The sequence below is a fragment of the Struthio camelus genome, chromosome 1 (genome assembly GCF_040807025.1).
Source record: "Struthio camelus isolate bStrCam1 chromosome 1, bStrCam1.hap1, whole genome shotgun sequence".
NCBI lineage: Eukaryota > Metazoa > Chordata > Aves > Struthioniformes > Struthionidae > Struthio > Struthio camelus.
This window is the reverse complement of record NC_090942.1, coordinates 27,635,734-27,661,122: the sequence shown is the minus strand read 5'-3', so window position 1 is coordinate 27,661,122 and position 25,389 is coordinate 27,635,734. Positions and strand designations below refer to the sequence as shown.

Sequence of the window (25,389 nt, the reverse complement as noted above, 5' to 3'; positions counted from 1 at the left end):
ACCGCTTGCACAGAGCACAAGCGGCTCCAGGTCACAGGAACAAACCTGTGGCGCAGCCACCACAAGCGGCAACTGAGCCTCATCCCTGCTAGGGCCCACGTCCAAGGCAAGCTCCCGCGCACTTCCCCCCACGGGCAACCCACTGCGCCCCTCACACCAAGCACCTCGGAATCCCAGGGAGAGTCGCTCTCGTCCTCCTGCTCCGCTCCTGCGGACGACGCAACACCTGCAAAGGAAGCCACAAATGACACACCACCGCTCCTTCTTTCCCTCTCCTGCTCTCCTCCAGCACGCAAGCCCTGCGCCCAGGACACACCAAACCGTTCCACTCCCCAGGAAAAACAAAGCAGTGTCATTTAAGGGCGCCTGCACCCCCAGCCGCACCACCACGCCATCGCCACTTCCTGCCGCCTTCTTGCCAGCACCACAGGCCCAAGCCCAGCAGCACAGCTCACGCCCCTACCAAGAACGCCCAACACATGCTCGGCGAGCATCCAAACAAGGCTCTGCCATGCCACAGTCGCCGACTACGCAGCTCTGACGGCATCTCCCCTCCAAACTACAGCTCCAGAGTTGGCCCTTCACAATCCCTCGGCACGCTACAGGAGCGACCCGCAAAGCACTAGCCAAACACCCTCCCACCCGCAGGAAGTCACCAAGAAACAACCCTCCTTCCCTAGCACTACCACAAAACATCTCCCTCCAGCTACGTTCCCTCCCCCCCTCCCCGCCATTGCCTGCCCAGCGCCTACCTGCCTGCTCTACCCTCTCACAGGCAGATCGCCATTTCAGTTCATTCACCCAGCCCAAAGAGCAGAGAAACAAAGCCCCTCCATGTCTAGAAACTCACCTCTCACACCAGCAGGGGCTCCTGCAGCAGCCGCCACTTGGGCACCACCAGGAGCCTCCTCTCCCTTCCTTTCCGGTGAGTCGTCCTAAAAGAGATCGGCCCGCACACTTAGAAAGAACAGAAACAAGCAGCCTCCACGAGAACGTATGTGAAGGGACGGCAATGCCGAAGCTCACAAACGCCCTGCTCCCTTCCCCTAAAGCCCCTGAGAAGCACTACCCACACTCCAGCTTCCCCTACACGGCAATACTCAGCAGCACACACATCCTCCCCCCCTCCTTTGCACCAACAAACACCGCCAGCTGCCTGCTTCTCCAACAACCTGAGGCAAACCTCCCCCTGGGCCCTCGCTTCCACTCTCCAACCCCCAACTGCGCTCCCTCCAAGCCTACACCCACTCTGCTGCTGTCCTTAGTACTTGGCTGCACCGTCCCAAACACGCTCCTTTCACTGCATAACCTGGCAAAGCAGCAGCAACCCTTCCAAGCACGCACAGAACCAGAACCTTCTCTCTTGCAGTAGGACTCTAGAAATACAACTCAAAGGCCACTTGCTGCCACTCCCAGGACAGCAGCCTCTGCCCAGGCCATCCACACCTTGCCAAATACTTCTCCTCTCTCGAGCCACAGAGAAAAACCTTCTCGCTCCTCTTTTACAAGGCCTGCAGATGTCTTTATGTACACAGCAATACCTAATGTCACTAACGTCCTGCTCCCATTCCATAAAGCCCCCCGAGAAGCACTGCCCGCACACAGTCAGGCTCTGCCTTCACCTACGTTACCTTATCCAGCAGCACACACACCCTTTCCCCCTCCCTTGGGCTCACGAGACCACCAGCTGCCTGCTTCTCAAACTACCGTAGTCTCACCTCCCCCTCTTTCCTCACTTTCACTCCTCCAACCACCATCACATCTTACTATGCCACACTAGCTCTTCTCACACAACAGCTGCCACACTCTCTGACAGGCCACTGAGACAAGGGCAACCAGGTTGCAAATAAACATGCCTGCATCTCCAGCACTACGGGGTGCGTTCCTGCACCACACTCGGCTTCTTCAGCTTCTTCATCATGGCACAGCCCCAATGCCACACACCTCAACTGAAAAACAAACCAAAACAAAACAAAAGAAACAAAAGGAAGGGGAAACAGGTGGTGTGAGATCCCATGCAAGCCCGCAATGCCATCCCCCAGGAGGAAAAAAAGACCCTCTTGAGCCACTCCCCCCGCCCCCAAGCACTCTTGGGCAACCTGACAAGGACGAAAGAAAGGAGAGCCAGGAGATGAAGCATTGCAGCAGATCTTGAACAGCAAGTGCCCTTTTCCCCATATCAGCCTGAATTCTATCACCAAAGTTACTGGAAACAAACAGCAAGGCTTGGAGGACAAAAGAACAGGCCATCTAGAGGCTGATCAGCTTTGGGACGAGAACTCTGACTCAGGTGAAGAAAACCATGCGGTCGCTTTTCTTGTCACCTACTGCTCTTCCCACCCGCAACCGCAAGCCTGCTGCATGCTCTGCCACGGACAGCTACAAGGCTTGGAGCAAACAGCTCACCGCAGCTGAAAGACTGGCAGGCAGGAGACCGTGGGGCAGGAGAAAACCACCCTGCCTGGACACGCGCTTTTGCCCAAATCTAGACAGCTCTGCCCTGCAAACGAGTCGCTCCACGGGCAGTTCTCCTTCTGGAGGCACTTTACCTTGGCAGCTAAACTGCTTTTTTCTTCCTCAGAAGCAGGACAGCTGTCATCGCTCTCCTCTGCCTCCAACACTCTTCAAAGGCAAAGGCAAAGGCAAAGGCAAGAAGGACCGTCTCGCTCAAATCTCCCCTCTTTTTCGGCAGGTTAAGGTCGTTGGCAAAAGCTACTGTTCGAGTCTCACCTCGTGAAGTATTCGTGGGAAAAGCCACCTCTCACTGTTCAAATATTAATTGACAGGATTAATTCTTAGCATGTCGGACCTTCGACTTTCAGCAATGCAGACAAGCATGTTACACGGACAATTCTACAGGCCAGACTAGAGTGAAGCAGTCATGCCAGACAGCATGAACGAAAGCATGCCCCAAACCACCAATTTCTCCCATCCTACTCAATTCTCGCTGCCCCCCCCACCCCCCGCAAAATAAAAAAGGACAAGAATTCCACACTGCCCTTGTCTTTCCTTCGAACGTTCCAAACCTCAAACCTGCCATGGCATGAATATGCTATGTGAGCAGGCAGCGAGCAAATGCTGGTAGCGGTTGAACAGGACAAGAAGGAAACAAACTGCCGAGCTCTTCATACCACACAGGCAGAGATCGGTCTCTCTCTCGTGCTCTCTTTGCCTCTACCCCCACCCCCGCCAACCTGTGCTTCAAAATGCCAGAGACTACGCTGTATTTCCTGCTCTACCCAGCCTCCCACCCATCACCCCCAAAACCAAAAGCCAGCCTCAAAACCAAAGGACTATCCTCACGGAGGAGGATCACCAGCGCGTCTCTACTCCGTCCCTAGCAAGGGTACTCAACAGGCAAGAGGGACGGAACCCTGCCAAGCTTCAATACAAGCCACCACAAGAAAAGGCCGTAGGCATTCTCCTCCTCAGCTCCTCCACAGTTAAGCCTCCTACCTCCTCGGTCCGCAGCAGGTGTGCCCAACGCAAACGCAGCAGCTCCTGCCTCGCAACGAGTGCTAAGCACTGGCGTGCTTTCTGCGCTGCCTGCACAAGCTTCTCCCACGTTTTTCTCGGCTGCGCGGTCTGCCAGCTGTTCACTAACACTAGGGAGGTGCGGAAAGAAAGGGAACACTGTCACTATAATCAACTACATCCTTGCATAACACCACTTACCAAACAAGACGATTTGCGGGGGAAGCTTTCCTCAACTCCCCAACTCACACTTGACACAGGGAACGCTACGTCCCGGAAGATTCCACTGAGCCCACCTTCAACAAAGGTCTCCACGCATCATTAAACCTTGCGCCTCTTACCAAACACGTCCGCACACCAACACGGACATTCGGACCGCTTAGCGACTCTCACCGTGACCTAAAGCACTTACCCAGTGTGTCCAGACCTCCTAGCATAAGCCTCCGCTGTCCATCCAAGAACGTCTTTCTGGCAAAGGTCAGCACCATAGCCAAGAAGAACTTCTATCATGCTCACGTCCCCGGCAGAGGCGGCAAGCATCAGAGGGGTCCTAAAGCAGCCACAAGACGAGACAAAAGCTATCAGGAGACACCGACGTTTCACTGGCGTTCCTTTCATCCCTATTTGCTCCCAAAACAATTACACCTCCCCCTTTCCTACAGCCAGGAGGAAAGCAAAGCCAACCACACGGAAGCCCACGAGAACTCGGGTTGCAAGGGGCCGCAGCACGTCCCTGGGCCAAACGTCTCCCCCGCTAAGCACCCTCGGCTACCCGGCCAGACCAGGCAAACTTCACCAATGCTCAGGAGACCCACGCCCCGTTTTGACAAACCCTTCACCTTTCCGACTGATCTCGAGCGTGCACGTCGGCTCCTTTGCTAAGCAGGAACTCCACCATCTCTACGTGATGCGCGGACACGGCCAGAGAAAGGGGCGTGTATCCCATCTGAAAGCATAACGCCCCTCTCCAGTTAGAAAAACACAGAGAAGCAAAGCAACTTTTTCTTCTCAGGAGCGGCCTGACCCAAATTCCACGCTTACCTTATTCTGCGCATCAAGATGGGCGTTGTGCGCCAGTAACTGCCCTGCTAGGCAGGTGTTAGGAGCAAGGGCAGCCAGGTGAAGGGCAGTGTTGCCGTTAGCATCCGCAAGGTTAGCGTCGGCGCCATGCGCTAGCAGAATGGCGACGCAGCCTTCGTGCTGGCACTGCACTGCCTGCCAACCACACGGGAAACAAGGAAACGTTGCCAGCAATTACGCTTCCCTCTGGCAGAATTCCCACAGCTTGCCGACCTCGGACAACAATAACGCGCCCAAACATTAGGCAACGCACGCCTAGCCAGCGCCCAGCGCACCACAAGCTCCACCCAGACCTACCTCCAGAATCACCCAAGAGCTCGATCGCTCGGGGCGCAATTTAGAAGCCCTGCCTACCGCAGCACCCACGTACCTTCATCAGTGGCGATCTCTTGAAGTTGTCACGAGGATTTAGCTTGCACTTCCTCTCTACTAAGTACAAGACAACCTCCGCATGTCCGTTAGCGCAAGCCAGATGCAGAGGTGTCCTAAAAATTGAGCATGTTACCTTAGCGCAGGCCAGACAGCTGAAGAGACCGCGCCTGCCCATGTCACGCGGGTGACCGCTGCACACCCAAAGCCCGAGACGCCGGGGCTAGGAAAAAGCCCCTCCCCGCCCCAGCCCCAGCCCCAGCCCCAGCCCCAGCCCCCACTTAGGAAGACAACGTTGCCTCAGCTCCGCGCTCCCTTCCCTGCGCGTGCATCCCTGCGCCCAGGCCCCCCATTTCTCCCAGCCAGCCTCCGGCTTCCGCTCTGCAACTGCTGCCCTCCGCCCCGGCACCTCCTCCCTGCCTCCAACACCACTACGCACGCAGCCCAGCAAGCAAGAGCAAGGCTTGCGCACCTCCAGCCTACGGCAAGGCAACCTCCACCTGCTGCCAGGACCACTCACGCCACAGCAGCAGGCCGCAGGCCCAGCACGTGCCTTTTATAACACCAGAACATCCCCTCGCTGCTGGCCTTGCCGGGAAGTCGCGCCCTCTGGCCTCTTCCCGGCCTTACTGCTGCAGCAAGCACCAGCACGCGCTCGCTCCCAAGGGCCCTCCACAACACCTACCAAACCCGACAGCAGAAACCTTCCCCCTCGACCCTGTCACGCTCCCAGCAACAAAGTCCCGCTCCGGCCTGGCCACACACGCAACCGGCCTCCGAGCCCCGAGCCCCGAGCCCCGAGCCCACCCCGCGCGCGCAAGGCCGACTGCCCTCCCGCACTCCCTCGCCAGCCCAAGCAAACGGCCCTGCCTTCCCGGCACAAAGGCGCTCCTGCCAGCTGCACGCCAGCTCCAACCCACCAGCCGCCGCCCCCGCCGGCACCGACGCAGCAGCCCGGCCCTCGCCGCCGCCCCCCCCACCCCCCGCGCCGCCCCGGCCCCCCCGCCGCCCCTCACCGCTTCGCCTTGTCCCGCCCGTCGAGGCCGACTCTCGGCAGCCACCGCCGCCGCCGCACCCGCGCCAGGTCGCCGCTGGCGGCCGCGCGGTGCAGCTTGCCCAGCTCCTTCTCCCGGAGCTCGTAGGCAGCGCCGACGCAGCGCAGGGGCGCGCTGCCGCCGCACGCCCACCGCGACCGCGACCGCGACCGCGACGGCGGCTGCCCCTGGCCCTGGCCGAAGAGCCCCAAGAGCCTCTTCATGCTGCGGCGGGCACGCGGGCGGCGGACAGCCCCGAGCAGGGGCCGCGGCCCGGGCCAGCTGCTGCGGGGCTGAGTCCCGGCGAGCTCGGAGCCCCCGGGCCGGGGGCAGAGGCGCCGGCCGAGGACAGCGACGCAGCGACGCTGGCAGCGAGGCACACGGCCGCAACAGCACCGAGGACCACCGGCTCCGGAGGCGGTGGCGGGCGCGCCGCGCATGCGCAACAGCCGCGGCGAGGGCGCGGGGGGGGGCGTCACAGGGCAGCGGGGTGACGCGCCGAGGGGCGGGGCTGTGCAGCGAGGGGGCGGGGCTGCGGCCGGGGCGGGCCCGGGGCGGGGCGGGGGGGGGCGCTGCCGCCTCCTTCGCGGCGCTGCCGGGCCGGGCCGGGGGGCGGCGGCGGCGGGTGGCTGCGGCCGGCCGAAGGACGTCTTTGTTGGGGGTCCCTCCCCGGCGGCCCCCAGCTCCAGCTCTTACTCTGCTGTGCCGTCATTTCCCTGAAGAATTCATGCTGCTGCTGCTCCAGGTGCGGGACACTGTGCTCCTCGCAAACCTGCGCTCCCACTGTTTCCCTAAGGGCGCGGGCGTCGCGAGCGCTTGGCCGAGCTCGCAGGGCTGAAGTAGCTCGTTGCGCCTGAAGAGACGGCGACTGCTTAGGTTGAGCCCCGCAGCTGGCTGCTCTGGCTGCTGCCCGGCCAGGCCGCGAGCGTGCCGGTCCTTCTGGGCTCCCAGCTCTGCGCCTGCGCCGTAGGAAGCCCAAGTGCCGGAGGGAGCCAAATTGGCCGCGAGTCGCGACTCTCACCGAGGTGAGCGACTCTCACCGAAAGCGGATCGCTCCAGCTGTTAGCAGAGACCACAGCGAGAGGCTGGAGGGCGATTGCTCCCTTTGGCAGAAAGTTATTATCAAAACGATTAAAATGTGGTTACGATTTCTTTCTCTAACCATTGCTGACTCCTTGCTGCCCACCTGCACCCCCAGGCCTTCCTCTGCCCAGCTGCTTTCCTGGCAGTAGCCCCCAGCCTGCCCCAGGGCACAGGGGCTATTTGTCCCCAGGTGCAGCCCTTGACAGTTCCCCTTGTCGAACTTGACTAGATGCCCGGTCGCCCGCTTCTCCTGCTTGTCACAGAATCACCGGACGTTTGAGGTTGGAAGGCACCTCTGGAGATCGTCTCGTCCAGCCCCCCCTACTCAAGCAGGATCACCTCAAGTAGTCGGCCCAGGACCCTAGCCAGACGGCTTGGGAACATCTCCGAGGACGGAGACTCCCCAAGCTCTCTGGGCAACCTCTTCCAGGGCTCAGTCACCCCTCACAGCAAAGAACTTTTTCCTCCTGTTCAGACAGGACGGCCTGTGTTTCAGTTTGTGCCCCTTGCCCCTCGTCCTACCGCTAGGCACCGCTGAGAAGAGTCTGCCTCCGACTTCTTTACACCCTCCCTTCGCATCCTGCCTACACCCTGATCCGCGGTCTTCTCTTCTGCAGGCTGAACAATCCCAGCTCTCTCAGCCTTTCCTCGTATGAGAGCTACTCCAGTCCCTTAATCATCTTAGTAGCCCTTCGCTGGACTCGCTCCAGTAGCTCCATCCCTCTCCTCTAGTGCAGGGGCCAGAACAGACGGGACTTTGCTCTACCCGCCTTGTAAGCGCTACCAGCTCCTGTCATGCCAGATGCCAGCGCTGAATTTCAGTGCTGCTGCTCCGGCGGCCAAGAACTTTCACCTCTCCCTGACACCCAGCAGGACAGAAGCAGGCAGGGAACCACTGGAAAACAGTTCCTCTCAGAGTTTGGCAACAGGACAACCCAAAGCGAAGGCACTTCAGAGGCGTTCCGCACCTGCTTTTGCTTTGCAGAGAGAAGAGCAAGTGCCCAGCACTGGACAGCGGTTCCGCTTTGCCAGTCACGCTGCAGGGCAGAGAACTTCCATAACCCCTTTCCCCTTTGCAGACTGCAAGCGGATCCAACAGCCTTCCAGACCGGCGGGCTTTGCGACCTTTCCTGGCTACCAGAAGCTCTCGCCCTCCCTTCTGCCCAGACCACAGGAAGCATCGTTCTCAAAGGCAGCAAGAGGCCAGTGCCCCGCTACGAGCGAGACGTGAGGCAACCGGGCACCTTGTCAAGTTCAACAAGGGGAACCGCCAAGGGCTGCACCTGGGGACGATCGAGGCCCCTGTCTTCACACACTCGTGCTTCCAGCCCCCGCTGAGGAAAAACACACAGTCTGCATGCTGGCCCTTGGCCTGGCTGCCAGGACAGGCTGAAGGAGCAGCTGGGAAGCCAGCTGAAGGGAGCAGAGCAGAGCAGAGCTGAGCTCTCCCTTGGACAAACGGCCTCTCTGCCCTCAGGCCTGGAGCTGTCTGCATAAGTGACTTTTGGTCAGACCAGCGCGAGGCAGAAGGGCTAAGCGCCTGCCCAGGAAGAAAGCCTGGCTAGGCCTTCAAAAACATGACTTCCATCATCCGTGCTGGCTAGCGCTGAACAACTCGCAAAACGCAGGGACAAAACGCAGCCCTTGCCCGCAAATGCCGCAGCAGGCCAGACTTCCACCAGCATGCACCATTTGGCAGCAATGCAACATGTACTACTCCATAAGAGACACGAGCAGAGGGGACAGTCATATGCGCAGGGCAGGCAAAGTCAGGAAGGGGAACAGAATAAAACGGAGAGACCTACTAGATTACAACATTTATTAAATACCAAGTTGGAACACAATACTTGCAGTTAAAGACCGCACGTTATTATTATTGGCTACACCGCACTGTTGCACTCGTACAAAAACAGTGGCAAGGGTTGCTTTTCCTCACAGCCTGGTAACGCGAGTCCCTCTGTCAGGAGGTAGTAGTCTCAGGATAACCACTCTTAGCTCTCTGGAACGGGGCTGTCAAAACATCGCGGCACTCTTGCGTTGCCCTGGAAAGTGGCTCCTGGTCTACGTTTTCTGAAGATCCTTCAGTAGATGCCCAGGGAGAAGCTCCAGCCGATCCAACGTTCAGCTCAGCCATTGCTGGGGAAGGGGCGGGGCGAGAGCGGGAGGGGAGAAAATGCCCTATGTTAGTGTTGCAGTAGGAAAAGGTCCCCAAAGCAAACAAACCTTATTACTCCCAGGAGACAGGCAACTCCAGTCACAATGCAAACGGATTCAATGCCACGGATTTGTGTCCGTCCTAGCAAACGGAAAGAGCTCTAGCGCAACGGCTGGCCACTCGCTAGGAGAGTAAAGGCTACTGGGACAGAAGGAATTGCTCTCAGGGGCTACCTGCTTTGCAACAGGCCCAGTCACCGCCAAGCCACAACTCTGGAGAAACAATTATCCTGAAGAGGTGGAATTGCTCAGGGCTCGGGGGCAGGGGCTGAACGTGCGCATAGGCCGCTTTTCCTCTCTGTGATCTAAAGGCAACTGCATACGACTCTGTACGACTATTATTTGCATAAGCAGCAAGTTGCCTCGCAGAGCTCTAGGTTGGAAAGCTAGTAGAAAACAACTGTGCTTAGCACAGGAGCTTGGCAGCTTTCCAGTAGTTGTGTTCAAAATGGAGGAACCGTCCTCTTCCTTGGTAACACCGCTAACAGATCCTGACAGATTACCTTGCTCAAGTTCTTCAGCGATATTTTTGACCATTCCCGCCGCACCTGCAAGTACAGACAAGATACCCTTAAGGCCTCAGTAGCTACATTCTTGTAGCATTAGCTTCTCAAGCCAACTGCAACATGGGAATAAACACTGGAAACATCACCCCCACTACAGAGAAAGTCTTTGTCCACCAAGGCCCAGCGTTCCCATTGCTCTATGGCATTAACCGTCTCACAAAGCAATCCCCAACTCGAGAGCTTCTCCACACCCCCACTCTGTGCAAAGGCGGGAACGGATCACGGCATTTTGTGAAGAATCACGTGCTCCCTTGCCCCACTCTCGGCATGCGCTTCCCAAACCTCAGGGCACGCTGCTCACCACGCTGTGAGGAACATGCCGTCACACGGACTGCTAATTCTGGGGCGCGCCCGGACCAGAGCTTTTGCCGAGATTGCAGCGCTCTGAGGGTCAGCAGGCGTGTCTAGACTCCTAGATTGGGTGCGGTGGAGCTAGGAACGGATGCTCATTTTCAGCTTGAGAATAACAGGTATTCCCAATGCCTTACCTCAGCCATATGAGCTTCCACTCTCTCCGTCACAGAGGAAGCGCTGCCCACCGGGTTCGTTGCCAGAGAGTGGCTTCTGCAGGGCTCATAGCATTGGGCAGCAGCAGCAGCTTCCGCAAGCCTCTCGTTAGCGCTCTCTCACTGCAGGCGTTTTGTGAGAGCCAATTCATATTCTAAATGCCTAACTCTCTGCTGCAGTCGGCCTACCGCGGAAGCTGCAGAAGCGGCTCTTAGTTGTTCCGCTCGGTCCTGGGCGGCTGCCTGTGCCTGAAGCAGATAATGCAGTTTCAACCCCCAGGAAAGAAAAAGAGATCATTCCCCCCAGGCCCTTTCACACACCCACTTTGAAGAGCACAACCTCACCCAGGGAGCCAACTGGGCCTCCTCACTGCCCTCTACAATCAAGGGCAAAACCCAAAAGCACCCCATTACATCATCCTTTTCGTTCAGAAAGAAACCGGCTCTCTCAGCGCAACTTTTTGCTTTGCTTTGTTTTGTTTTGAATCAGAGCTAGTTCTGATTCAAGCCACCTCTGTCTCTCTAAGACACTAGTCCACTTGCAATTCTCGTCTTTCTTGGCGCTGTTACAGATTCGCCAGTGACCGAGGTGCGTAAAGAAGATTATTCACCACATCTCAGAATGCCTGAGGACAAGCATCCAACAAGCTCGCACCCTTCAGCAACCTCCTGAAGCTATAACGAGCCCATGACCCCACAGCACTGACCGGCACAAGCATAACATACCGAGAAATGACAACAGTAAAGAATGAATGACAAGCCACAAACGGACTGCGCGTACTAGCGGTAAGGGAGCTCACCTGCAGAAAGAGATTGACTTCCTGTAGTTTTTGCCTTAGCTCTTGCCCAGCCTTTTGCTCAATCTCCCTTTTATCCTCTTCTCTGTGCCTCTGATCCCTCATCTTGGCCTCTAAGCGACACCTCAGCGCAACCACCTCTTCTTCCAGCTGCCGCTTGCTCTTCCGCAGTTTGTCACGGCTCCCATGCAGCCAAGCCAACTCTTCTCGCGCACCTTCGTTTGCTTTCTCTAGCTGCCTCGACTTCCTCCGCTCTGCCTCCAGGGAGCAGCACAGCTCACGGACCTGCACACAGGGAAAGGACTCACTCACCTAAGCAGACCCAGAGGTCTAAGCGTACGCAGTTCTGTGACAATCCACCGAGCGTGTCCCTTTGTGCCGGGAGGCCTCCGCAGAACGACTGAACCAGTTGAGAGGCATTTTGCCCTGGTAAGGTAATTCGGCGGGCTCCCGACACTAAACAGGGTCGGCTGGTAGTGTAGGTGTCCCTACTCCTTAGGAATGAGTTTACTATTGTAACAGGTAAGTAACCGAGTGTAATGAACTAATGAACGGGAACGATAACAACTGTAATCATATTGACAACAATATACAATAATCACAAGGTATTCACTTGTTTACAGTGGTATACCTGAAGCTTCAGGAAAGAGGAAACAGAAATGATTATCTCTTTCTACATACACGCACACACACGCACACACACACACACAGGTTTGAGTTTAGAAGACAATCAACAAAGAAGTGCCAGGGTTTCAGTAGGCCCCAAAGGTCAACTAAAACTCTGCCGCCGTCGTCGTCGTCTTCTCTCCGCAGAAACGCACCTTTTCCACACCTCTCACACCTATGCTTCCGATGTCCTTGCCTTTCATACTGTGGTTAGGCTTATAATGGTCCTACTTACCGGTCTTCCAGAGCACAAATTCATCTGTCAGACCTCAAAGATGCTGCCAGGGCCTCAAGCTTTCAAGCTGGGCTCTCGCCCAGAAAGGCCCAGGCTCACAAGTGCCCCGCTATCGCAACGCCTCTTCACTTCCCAAAGGATTACACAGGCTTTTTCAGGGACCATAAGAGACAGCCGTTCTTTTCAAACACGGCCACCACATAATTAACACCACAACCCAACAGCCAGGAAAAGAATCTTACAGCTTTCCAAAACAAGCACCACAACAAGCCAACCAAAGCTCACCTTTGTTCGTAATTTAGCAACTTCTCTGCCCCTTCCCGAACACGGGTCCTCCCTTTCGCCCGGGAAATTCATCTGGGACTCTCGCGCCCGCCTCTCATACGCCCTCACTTTCTTCATAGCTTTCTCCAGAAGCCTCTTCGACCTGCACAGCACATTAGCAAGTAAAGTAGGAAGCCCAAGCACAGTCCGCCTTTACGCATGCACTTCCCTAAGCACCACGCATACGGTGCGGGGCTTACTTCATTTGTACCATGGCGGACAGGCCAGGACTTCCAGAACAAGACACGAAGCCAAAACACCACACCAACCCACCCACCCACATCATTCCCCTCCCACACATCACTTGCCCAGTCAACATTTCATCTGCTCCCTTGAAGCTTCTCCCTCTGCCTGACAACAGGCACAAGACACAAGCGACTTCTTCCTGCCCTCCCGCCCTCCCTCTCTTCCCAGGACAACTGCCCTCCTGCCTGCACTTCCACCTACCTAAAACCGCACGCTCCCCTACAGAAGCCACTTGCAAGACCTAACGCAAGCCTTGAGCTCGCTCACCAACAGATACGTACTCGGAGTCTCAGGGGCAAGGTACATAACGCCTGACTCCCCGCTCATTCGACAGCTCTTACAAGTACTCAACGGCTGTACCTGTTGCATTCTTTCTGCAGTGCAACGTTTTTCTTCATTTCTTCCTCCAGGCGGGCTTCTGCGGGTTGTTTCCACTCTGCCAGCTCCTTCCCTGGCTTTCTTCCGCTCTCACGCTTTCCGGACAGGAAGAAGAAATGGCACACACGACTCACTCACGGCACCTAGAAGCACTAGGTGCGCACAGCCTTCCTCACAAAGGTGCGGCAGGACATCTCTCTCTGCTAGCCGAGGGCCGGCCCCACAACTCCAGGGGACAGAATCCCACGCAAACTGCAGCACTTCAATATTTCCACCACCCAGGCTAAGACCGAGGGACAGAAACTGGTGCCTGCCACCCCTCTCTCCCCCCACACCACCCTCCCCCCGACCCCCACTAAAGCAAAGACCACCCGCTACTAGCGAGGGGCTCACGGGGGCAAAGGTGCCACGCACACTGGAGAACACCTTCCTCAGGCCCTCCGCTAATAGCCGACGGTACTTAGGTATCCCCATCCGGGCAGAGCACAGCTTAATTTAAAGCTCCAGGGGGATCTTCAGCGACCAGCGGCGAATGGAATTCCTGGCACAGCCTGAGGAGGCCGCTTAAGACTTGGCAACGACGTGCTTGGCACCAAGGACGTTCCACAAGTTCACTTGCAGAACGCCTTTAAGGCGGCAACAGCTGAAGTGCTGCTGCCACACGGCTTAAGCACCACAACCGGTACAAAGCAGCAACCATTCACACCGGCGCACAAGTGCCGTAAGTGCCCTTACCTCAAACACTGTTAAGTAAGACTCAGCAGAGTAGCGCACAAAACCAGAAAGCCTGCGAGCGGACCAACAGCAGCCGATCGCCTGCAGCCTGCAGGGAATGATTTCCCCGAGGCTCCCCAGGAAAATCTCTTCCGAAAACGCCCCCGCATACATACACACACAACTGCGCACAGTAGCTCATGAAACAGGAAGGCTATGACTAGCTTACAGAGGCAGAGGCGTGCAGCTCTTTCTGAAGAGCTTCGAGTCTAGCTGCCTGCTGCTGCCCTGTGTCTTCCAGCCGGGCGTTTTCCAGTTCAAGTCTTGAAAAGAAACACAGGCCTCGTCATGGAAATCCACAGGAGCACCAACACTGGCACAACAGCGCCAAATCACACAGTCCAAAGCAAAAGCCTCTCCCAAAATCGTGTACTGACTTGCTGAGATGCAACAAGGCCATCCTGCTGCTATTACACCAGCCCACAAAGCAAAGCCTTGCTTCACTGTGCCACTTCCTTACCGTCCCACTCGTTCCTCCAGGTCTTTTAGGCTAACGCCTCCCAAAGAGGCTTCCAGAAGGTCTTGCAGTTGCCGGGAAGAAGCTGTCGCTTCCCTCTGTTTCTCTGCCAGGGCCGTCTTCAAATCCTGAACACAACGCTCAGCCTGAACATGCTGCTCTTCCAACGCCTGCAACTGTAAAACCACGCTAGTCAGGACCCACGCTAGTCAGCTTCGCTTTCAGACAGACGACTCCACTGCTTCGACTCTCCAAAACCACGTTGCTCCTTCCGCTTTCATACCGGCCTCTCCCATCCCCATCTCAATTTCCTACCAGCTGCCCAAACGCAGCTGCAACACCAATCCTACTCCTTCCCGTGACTCGGGACGCTCCTAGCATCCAGCTGCTCGCTCCCCCACGGGAAGCATTACTGCAAAGGCTCTCCCTTCTCCTGCTGGCACTTCCCAACTCCAGGATAACGACCACAATCACAAAGACTTCTAGTCCAACGCTGCCCACGCTGCTCTACCTTATTCTTACACAAATGGTGGAAAGCCGGTCCCTACACTCCTTCCTTCAACTCCGTACTTGCGTTGGTGGCAGCGGTGGGCGTAGTGAACGGAAAGCAAGTCAGTAGCTCTGAACGTAGCTCTCTCCAAAAACAACTTGGAAGTGAATTAGCATTTCGGGATCCTAATGCTTACTAACTACAGGTTCATCCCCAGGGCCCTGCAGGAACTATAGCACTTTGCGGCACATTTGCATCATGCAGCCACAAGATGGCCAAGATGTTTTCTACAGAAAAAGCTCAGCACTAGGGCCAACCCACGGCCTTCTCCAGGCAGCTAGGTTAGGAGGTCAAGTTCCTCCTACAGTCAGGGAACAGGACAAGTCACAGCACCTGCCTGACATGCTGCTTCCCGTATACAGTGCAAAAACCCCACCTAGCAACCAGCGCTGCGTGTGCGAGCGCAAACCATGAAGAAGGATCGCACCCTTTCAAGTGCTGCCCCCCCCCAGAACACAGACTGTCACCTTCGCAGGCATTTGACCAGCTACAAAGAAGGAACCAAAGCTCTACACACACAGCCAAATATAGAGAAAGAGTACAACAGCCTCAACAGGAAAACACGCAGCACTCTCAGGGCACCCGGAGCTCACCCACTGTCACCTTCAGGTCCACCTCAAAGCTCAGGCGGGTTCGGAGAGACAACAAGCTGCTTGAGCAGCCTCCTCGTGGGTAGGTGTGACCCCCAACACACTGCTTGGCCCCTCACGCTTGAAAGGGCAGCTCCCTGACGCGCTTGGTCTGTTTGCCACCATGGGGCAGCGGCGGGAAGAAGGGAAGGCAACAGAAGGGACACCACTGCACTACTACCCTACAGCCTCAACAAGGGCTTTTCCCCATCGTTTACAGGGGAAAACCACCTCCTCACAGTCATGCAGGCCGCTACAGGCTTTGCCTACCTTGGCTTTCACCCTGGCCAGTTCCTCTTGCAACCGCAACTTGTCTCCCTGCAGCTCACCGCAGGAAACCTTTGGAACTTCAAGTGAACCTTCTGGAAGCAACTGCTTTCCAGGAGCTTCAGCAACCTCCGCCGGCAGCTCTGCGGCCATCGCCTAAGGAAAGATTGTGCCGTGAGCCTCACAAAAAGGGCACGAACATGCACTACCACCTTCTTTTCACTCACGACAGCCTTCTTCAGAGGGAGCCCAAAGATAACATACATCTAAAGTATATTTCACATCTGCCACTCTCTGCGGTCTTCCGCCTGCGCTCTTTTGGCAATAACACCTCGCTCTAGGCTAACATCTCCACAGCTCTTCAACACAGCTCCTCACCTGTCCGTCACACTGAAAATCAGTCTGTGTTGCAGCAGCCTCGCGTCCTTCACGCTCTCCTCCCTCTTTTGCAGACACCTAGGTGAGCGAGAACACAAACAAGCAGAGAGTGGTGCAAGCAATCTCCAGAAACGCTTCACCCACAAACTGCATTTCAAATGCAGGACTACCCAAGCACAACTCGGATTGTCGATCAAGCATTACCTGCAGATTCACTGCTGCTTCGGGACTTTGGCAGGCCGTCAAGGAACGCAGGCTCTGGAAGTAGAACAGCCCTTTCAGAACCCCCAACTGCGCTCCCTCCAAGCCTACACCCACTCTGCTGCTGTCCTTAGTACTTGGCTGCACCGTCCCAAACACGCTCCTTTCACTGCATAACCCGGCAAAGCAGCAGCAACCCTTCCAAGCACGCACAGAACCAGAACCTTCTCTCTTGCAGTAGGACTCTAGAAATACAACTCAAAGGCCACTTGCTGCCACTCCCAGGACATTAGCACACCCCACTTAGGCACAGTCCTCACCAAACCGCTTGCACAGAGCACAAGCGGCTCCAGGTCACAGGAACAAACCTGTGGCGCAGCCACCACAAGCGGCAACTGAGCCTCATCCCTGCTAGGGCCCACGTCCAAGGCAAGCTCCCGCGCACTTCCCCCCTCGGGCAACCCACTGCGCCCCTCACACCAAGCACCTCGGAATCCCAGGGAGAGTCGCTCTCGTCCTCCTGCTCCGCTCCTGCGGACGACGCAACACCTGCAAAGGAAGCCACAAATGACACACCACCGCTCCTTCTTTCCCTCTCCTGCTCTCCTCCAGCACGCAAGCCCTGCGCCCAGGACACACCAAACCGTTCCACTCCCCAGGAAAAACAAAGCAGCGTCATTTAAGGGCGCCTGCACCCCCAGCCGCACCACCACGCCATCGCCACTTCCTGCCGCCTTCTTGCCAGCACCACAGGCCCAAGCCCAGCAGCACAGCTCACGCCCCTACCAAGAACGCCCAACACATGCTCGGCGAGCATCCAAACAAGGCTCTGCCATGCCACAGTCGCCGACTACGCAGCTCTGACGGCATCTCCCCTCCAAACTACAGCTCCAGAGTTGGCCCTTCACAATCCCTCGGCACGCTACAGGAGCGACCCGCAAAGCACTAGCCAAACACCCTCCCACCCGCAGGAAGTCACCAAGAAACAACCCTCCTTCCCTAGCACTACCACAAAACATCTCCCTCCAGCTACGTTCCCTCCCCCCCCTCCCCGCCATTGCCTGCCCAGCGCCTACCTGCCTGCTCTACCCTCTCACAGGCAGATCGCCATTTCAGTTCATTCACCCAGCCCAAAGAGCAGAGAAACAAAGCCCCTCCATGTCTAGAAACTCACCTCTCACACCAGCAGGGGCTCCTGCAGCAGCCGCCACTTGGGCACCACCAGGAGCCTCCTCTCCCTTCCTTTCCGGTGAGTCGTCCTAAAAGAGATCGGCCCGCACACTTAGAAAGAACAGAAACAAGCAGCCTCCACGAGAACGTATGTGAAGGGACGGCAATGCCGAAGCTCACAAACGCCCTGCTCCCTTCCCCTAAAGCCCCTGAGAAGCACTACCCACACTCCAGCTTCCCCTACACGGCAATACTCAGCAGCACACACATCCTTCCCCCCTCCTTTGCACCAACAAACACCGCCAGCTGCCTGCTTCTCCAACAACCTGAGGCAAACCTCCCCCTGGGCCCTCGCTTCCACTCTCCAACCCCCAACTGCGCTCCCTCCAAGCCTACACCCACTCTGCTGCTGTCCTTAGTACTTGGCTGCACCGTCCCAAACACGCTCCTTTCACTGCATAACCCGGCAAAGCAGCAGCAACCCTTCCAAGCACGCACAGAACCAGAACCTTCTCTCTTGCAGTAGGACTCTAGAAATACAACTCAAAGGCCACTTGCTGCCACTCCCAGGACATTAGCACACCCCACTTAGGCACAGTCCTCACCAAACCGCTTGCACAGAGCACAAGCGGCTCCAGGTCACAGGAACAAACCTGTGGCGCAGCCACCACAAGCGGCAACTGAGCCTCATCCCTGCTAGGGCCCACGTCCAAGGCAAGCTCCCGCGCACTTCCCCCCACGGGCAACCCACTGCGCCCCTCACACCAAGCACCTCGGAATCCCAGGGAGAGTCGCTCTCGTCCTCCTGCTCCGCTCCTGCGGACGACGCAACACCTGCAAAGGAAGCCACAAATGACACACCACCGCTCCTTCTTTCCCTCTCCTGCTCTCCTCCAGCACGCAAGCCCTGCGCCCAGGACACACCAAACCGTTCCACTCCCCAGGAAAAACAAAGCAGCGTCATTTAAGGGCGCCTGCACCCCCAGCCGCACCACCACGCCATCGCCACTTCCTGCCGCCTTCTTGCCAGCACCACAGGCCCAAGCCCAGCAGCACAGCTCACGCCCCTACCAAGAACGCCCAACACATGCTCGGCGAGCATCCAAACAAGGCTCTGCCATGCCACAGTCGCCGACTACGCAGCTCTGACGGCATCTCCCCTCCAAACTACAGCTCCAGAGTTGGCCCTTCACAATCCCTCGGCACGCTACAGGAGCGACCCGCAAAGCACTAGCCAAACACCCTCCCACCCGCAGGAAGTCACCAAGAAACAACCCTCCTTCCCTAGCACTACCACAAAACATCTCCCTCCAGCTACGTTCCCTCCCCCCCTCCCCGCCATTGCCTGCCCAGCGCCTACCTGCCTGCTCTACCCTCTCACAGGCAGATCGCCATTTCAGTTCATTCACCCAGCCCAAAGAGCAGAGAAACAAAGCCCCTCCATGTCTAGAAACTCACCTCTCACACCAGCAGGGGCTCCTGCAGCAGCCGCCACTTGGGCACCACCAGGAGCCTCCTCTCCCTTCCTTTCCGGTGAGTCGTCCTAAAAGAGATCGGCCCGCACACTTAGAAAGAACAGAAACAAGCAGCCTCCACGAGAACGTATGTGAAGGGACGGCAATGCCGAAGCTCACAAACGCCCTGCTCCCTTCCCCTAAAGCCCCTGAGAAGCACTACCCACACTCCAGCTTCCCCTACACGGCAATACTCAGCAGCACACACATCCTCCCCCCCTCCTTTGCACCAACAAACACCGCCAGCTGCCTGCTTCTCCAACAACCTGAGGCAAACCTCCCCCTGGGCCCTCGCTTCCACTCTCCAACCCCCAACTGCGCTCCCTCCAAGCCTACACCCACTCTGCTGCTGTCCTTAGTACTTGGCTGCACCGTCCCAAACACGCTCCTTTCACTGCATAACCTGGCAAAGCAGCAGCAGCCCTTCCAAGCACGCACAGAACCAGAACCTTCTCTCTTGCAGTAGGACTCTAGAAATACAACTCCAAGGCCACTTGCTGCCACTCCCAGGACAGCAGCCTCTGCCCAGGCCATCCACACCTTGCCAAATACTTCTCCTCTCTCGAGCCACAGAGAAAAACCTTCTCGCTCCTCTTTTACAAGGCCTGCAGATGTCTTTATGTACACAGCAATACCTAATGTCACTAACGTCCTGCTCCCATTCCATAAAGCCCCCCGAGAAGCACTGCCCGCACACAGTCAGGCTCTGCCTTCACCTACGTTACCTTATCCAGCAGCACACACACCCTTTCCCCCTCCCTTGGGCTCACGAGACCACCAGCTGCCTGCTTCTCAAACTACCGTAGTCTCACCTCCCCCTCTTTCCTCACTTTCACTCCTCCAACCACCATCACATCTTACTATGCCACACTAGCTCTTCTCACACAACAGCTGCCACAGTCTCTGACAGGCCACTGAGACAAGGGCAACCAGGTTGCAAATAAACATGCCTGCATCTCCAGCACTACGGGGTGCGTTCCTGCACCACACTCGGCTTCTTCAGCTTCTTCATCATGGCACAGCCCCAATGCCACACACCTCAACTGAAAAACAAACCAAAACAAAACAAAAGAAACAAAAGGAAGGGGAAACAGGTGGTGTGAGATCCCATGCAAGCCCGCAATGCCATCCCCCAGGAGGAAAAAAAGACCCTCTTGAGCCACTCCCCCCGCCCCCAAGCACTCTTGGGCAACCTGACAAGGACGAAAGAAAGGAGAGCCAGGAGATGAAGCATTGCAGCAGATCTTGAACAGCAAGTGCCCTTTTCCCCATATCAGCCTGAATTCTATCACCAAAGTTACTGGAAACAAACAGCAAGGCTTGGAGGACAAAAGAACAGGCCATCTAGAGGCTGATCAGCTTTGGGACGAGAACTCTGACTCAGGTGAAGAAAACCATGCGGTCGCTTTTCTTGTCACCTACTGCTCTTCCCACCCGCAACCGCAAGCCTGCTGCATGCTCTGCCACGGACAGCTACAAGGCTTGGAGCAAACAGCTCACCGCAGCTGAAAGACTGGCAGGCAGGAGACCGCGGGGCAGGAGAAAACCACCCTGCCTGGACACGCGCTTTTGCCCAAATCTAGACAGCTCTGCCCTGCAAACGAGTCGCTCCACGGGCAGTTCTCCTTCTGGAGGCACTTTACCTTGGCAGCTAAACTGCTTTTTTCTTCCTCAGAAGCAGGACAGCTGTCATCGCTCTCCTCTGCCTCCAACACTCTTCAAAGGCAAAGGCAAAGGCAAAGGCAAGAAGGACCGTCTCGCTCAAATCTCCCCTCTTTTTCGGCAGGTTAAGGTCGTTGGCAAAAGCTACTGTTCGAGTCTCACCTCGTGAAGTATTCGTGGGAAAAGCCACCTCTCACTGTTCAAATATTAATTGACAGGATTAATTCTTAGCATGTCGGACCTTCGACTTTCAGCAATGCAGACAAGCATGTTACACGGACAATTCTACAGGCCAGACTAGAGTGAAGCAGTCATGCCAGACAGCATGAACGAAAGCATGCCCCAAACCACCAATTTCTCCCATCCTACTCAATTCTCGCTGCCCCCCCCACCCCCCGCAAAATAAAAAAGGACAAGAATTCCACACTGCCCTTGTCTTTCCTTCGAACGTTCCAAACCTCAAACCTGCCATGGCATGAATATGCTATGTGAGCAGGCAGCGAGCAAATGCTGGTAGCGGTTGAACAGGACAAGAAGGAAACAAACTGCCGAGCTCTTCATACCACACAGGCAGAGATCGGTCTCTCTCTCGTGCTCTCTTTGCCTCTACCCCCACCCCCGCCAACCTGTGCTTCAAAATGCCAGAGACTACGCTGTATTTCCTGCTCTACCCAGCCTCCCACCCATCACCCCCAAAACCAAAAGCCAGCCTCAAAACCAAAGGACTATCCTCACGGAGGAGGATCACCAGCGCGTCTCTACTCCGTCCCTAGCAAGGGTACTCAACAGGCAAGAGGGACGGAACCCTGCCAAGCTTCAATACAAGCCACCACAAGAAAAGGCCGTAGGCATTCTCCTCCTCAGCTCCTCCACAGTTAAGCCTCCTACCTCCTCTGTCCGCAGCAGGTGTGCCCAACGCAAACGCAGCAGCTCCTGCCTCGCAACGAGTGCTAAGCACTGGCGTGCTTTCTGCGCTGCCTGCACAAGCTTCTCCCACGTTTTTCTCGGCTGCGCGGTCTGCCAGCTGTTCACTAACACTAGGGAGGTGCGGAAAGAAAGGGAACACTGTCACTATAATCAACTACATCCTTGCATAACACCACTTACCAAACAAGACGATTTGCGGGGGAAGCTTTCCTCAACTCCCCAACTCACACTTGACACAGGGAACGCTACGTCCCGGAAGATTCCACTGAGCCCACCTTCAACAAAGGTCTCCACGCATCATTAAACCTTGCGCCTCTTACCAAACACGTCCGCACACCAACACGGACATTCGGACCGCTTAGCGACTCTCACCGTGACCTAAAGCACTTACCCAGTGTGTCCAGACCTCCTAGCATAAGCCTCCGCTGTCCATCCAAGAACGTCTTTCTGGCAAAGGTCAGCACCATAGCCAAGAAGAACTTCTATCATGCTCACGTCCCCGGCAGAGGCGGCAAGCATCAGAGGGGTCCTAAAGCAGCCACAAGACGAGACAAAAGCTATCAGGAGACACCGACGTTTCACTGGCGTTCCTTTCATCCCTATTTGCTCCCAAAACAATTACACCTCCCCCTTTCCTACAGCCAGGAGGAAAGCAAAGCCAACCACACGGAAGCCCACGAGAACTCGGGTTGCAAGGGGCCGCAGCACGTCCCTGGGCCAAACGTCTCCCCCGCTAAGCACCCTCGGCTACCCGGCCAGACCAGGCAAACTTCACCAATGCTCAGGAGACCCACGCCCCGTTTTGACAAACCCTTCACCTTTCCGACTGATCTCGAGCGTGCACGTCGGCTCCTTTGCTAAGCAGGAACTCCACCATCTCTACGTGATGCGCGGACACGGCCAGAGAAAGGGGCGTGTATCCCATCTGAAAGCATAACGCCCCTCTCCAGTTAGAAAAACACAGAGAAGCAAAGCAACTTTTTCTTCTCAGGAGCGGCCTGACCCAAATTCCACGCTTACCTTATTCTGCGCATCAAGATGGGCGTTGTGCGCCAGTAACTGCCCTGCTAGGCAGGTGTTAGGAGCAAGGGCAGCCAGGTGAAGGGCAGTGTTGCCGTTAGCATCCGCAAGGTTAGCGTCGGCACCATGCGCTAGCAGAATGGCGACGCAGCCTTCGTGCTGGCACTGCACTGCCTGCCAACCACACGGGAAACAAGGAAACGTTGCCAGCAATTACGCTTCCCTCTGGCAGAATTCCCACAGCTTGCCGACCTCGGACAACAATAACGCGCCCAAACATTAGGCAACGCACGCCTAGCCAGCGCCCAGCGCACCACAAGCTCCACCCAGACCTACCTCCAGAATCACCCAAGAGCTCGATCGCTCGGGGCGCAATTTAGAAGCCCTGCCTACCGCAGCACCCACGTACCTTCATCAGTGGCGATCTCTTGAAGTTGTCACGAGGATTTAGCTTGCACTTCCTCTCTACTAAGTACAAGACAACCTCCGCATGTCCGTTAGCGCAAGCCAGATGCAGAGGTGTCCTAAAAATTGAGCATGTTACCTTAGCGCAGGCCAGACAGCTGAAGAGACCGCGCCTGCCCATGTCACGCGGGTGACCGCTGCACACCCAAAGCCCGAGACGCCGGGGCTAGGAAAAAGCCCCTCCCCGCCCCAGCCCCAGCCCCAGCCCCAGCCCCCACTTAGGAAGACAACGTTGCCTCAGCTCCGCGCTCCCTTCCCTGCGCGTGCATCCCTGCGCCCAGGCCCCCCATTTCTCCCAGCCAGCCTCCGGCTTCCGCTCTGCAACTGCTGCCCTCCGCCCCGGCACCTCCTCCCTGCCTCCAACACCACTACGCACGCAGCCCAGCAAGCAAGAGCAAGGCTTGCGCACCTCCAGCCTACGGCAAGGCAACCTCCACCTGCTGCCAGGACCACTCACGCCACAGCAGCAGGCCGCAGGCCCAGCACGTGCCTTTTATAACACCAGAACATCCCCTCGCTGCTGGCCTTGCCGGGAAGTCGCGCCCTCTGGCCTCTTCCCGGCCTTACTGCTGCAGCAAGCACCAGCACGCGCTCGCTCCCAAGGGCCCTCCACAACACCTACCAAACCCGACAGCAGAAACCTTCCCCCTCGACCCTGTCACGCTCCCAGCAACAAAGTCCCACTCCGGCCTGGCCACACACGCAACCGGCCTCCGAGCCCCGAGCCCCGAGCCCCGAGCCCACCCCGCGCGCGCAAGGCCGACTGCCCTCCCGCACTCCCTCGCCAGCCCAAGCAAACGGCCCTGCCTTCCCGGCACAAAGGCGCTCCTGCCAGCTGCACGCCAGCTCCAACCCACCAGCCGCCGCCCCCGCCGGCACCGACGCAGCAGCCCGGCCCTCGCCGCCGCCCCCCCCACCCCCCGCGCCGCCCCGGCCCCCCCGCCGCCCCTCACCGCTTCGCCTTGTCCCGCCCGTCGAGGCCGACTCTCGGCAGCCACCGCCGCCGCCGCACCCGCGCCAGGTCGCCGCTGGCGGCCGCGCGGTGCAGCTTGCCCAGCTCCTTCTCCCGGAGCTCGTAGGCAGCGCCGACGCAGCGCAGGGGCGCGCTGCCGCCGCACGCCCACCGCGACCGCGACCGCGACGGCGACGGCGACGGCGAAGGCGGCTGCCCCTGGCCCTGGCCGAAGAGCCCCAAGAGCCTCTTCATGCTGCGGCGGGCACGCGGGCGGCGGACAGCCCCGAGCAGGGGCCGCGGCCCGGGCCAGCTGCTGCGGGGCTGAGTCCCGGCGAGCTCGGAGCCCCCGGGCCGGGGGCAGAGGCGCCGGCCGAGGACAGCGACGCAGCGACGCTGGCAGCGAGGCACACGGCCGCAACAGCACCGAGGACCACCGGCTCCGGAGGCGGTGGCGGGCGCGCCGCGCATGCGCAACAGCCGCGGCGAGGGCGCGGGGGGGGCGTCACAGGGCAGCGGGGTGACGCGCCGAGGGGCGGGGCTGTGCAGCGAGGGGGCGGGGCTGCGGCCGGGGCGGGCCCGGGGCGGGGCGGGGGGGGGCGCTGCCGCCTCCTTCGCGGCGCTGCCGGGCCGGGCCGGGGGGCGGCGGCGGCGGCGGCGGCGGGTGGCTGCGGCCGGCCGAAGGACGTCTTTGTTGGGGGTCCCTCCCCGGCGGCCCCCAGCTCCAGCTCTTACTCTGCTGTGCCGTCATTTCCCTGAAGAATTCATGCTGCTGCTGCTCCAGGTGCGGGACACTGTGCTCCTCGCAAACCTGCGCTCCCACTGTTTCCCTAAGGGCGCGGGCGTCGCGAGCGCTTGGCCGAGCTCGCAGGGCTGAAGTAGCTCGTTGCGCCTGAAGAGACGGCGACTGCTTAGGTTGAGCCCCGCAGCTGGCTGCTCTGGCTGCTGCCCGGCCAGGCCGCGAGCGTGCCGGTCCTTCTGGGCTCCCAGCTCTGCGCCTGCGCCGTAGGAAGCCCAAGTGCCGGAGGGAGCCAAATTGGCCGCGAGTCGCGACTCTCACCGAGGTGAGCGACTCTCACCGAAAGCGGATCGCTCCAGCTGTTAGCAGAGACCACAGCGAGAGGCTGGAGGGCGATTGCTCCCTTTGGCAGAAAGTTATTATCAAAACGATTAAAATGTGGTTACGATTTCTTTCTCTAACCATTGCTGACTCCTTGCTGCCCACCTGCACCCCCAGGCCTTCCTCTGCCCAGCTGCTTTCCTGGCAGTAGCCCCCAGCCTGCCCCAGGGCACAGGGGCTATTTGTCCCCAGGTGCAGCCCTTGACAGTTCCCCTTGTCGAACTTGACTAGATGCCCGGTCGCCCGCTTCTCCTGCTTGTCACAGAATCACCGGACGTTTGAGGTTGGAAGGCACCTCTGGAGATCGTCTCGTCCAGCCCCCCCTACTCAA

The 25,389-nt window shown here is 57.9% G+C and overlaps 2 protein-coding genes across 2 annotated transcripts; both read right to left on the bottom strand.

Moving 5' to 3' along the window:
- Positions 1-3,912: 3,912 nt before the first annotated feature.
- LOC138065740 (ankyrin repeat domain-containing protein 7-like) lies at positions 3,913-6,052 on the bottom strand (the record flags this gene model as incomplete). Its single annotated transcript, XM_068931157.1, has 5 exons — positions 3,913-4,024; positions 4,314-4,420; positions 4,516-4,689; positions 4,925-5,039; positions 5,940-6,052. Coding segments are annotated over 5 exons (621 nt in total), but the record flags the coding sequence as incomplete, so codon positions are not given.
- Positions 6,053-21,918: 15,866 nt separating this feature from the next.
- LOC138065739 (ankyrin repeat domain-containing protein 7-like) lies at positions 21,919-24,052 on the bottom strand (the record flags this gene model as incomplete). Its single annotated transcript, XM_068931156.1, has 5 exons — positions 21,919-22,030; positions 22,320-22,426; positions 22,522-22,695; positions 22,931-23,045; positions 23,940-24,052. Coding segments are annotated over 5 exons (621 nt in total), but the record flags the coding sequence as incomplete, so codon positions are not given.
- Between the last annotated feature and the right edge of the window lie 1,337 nt (positions 24,053-25,389).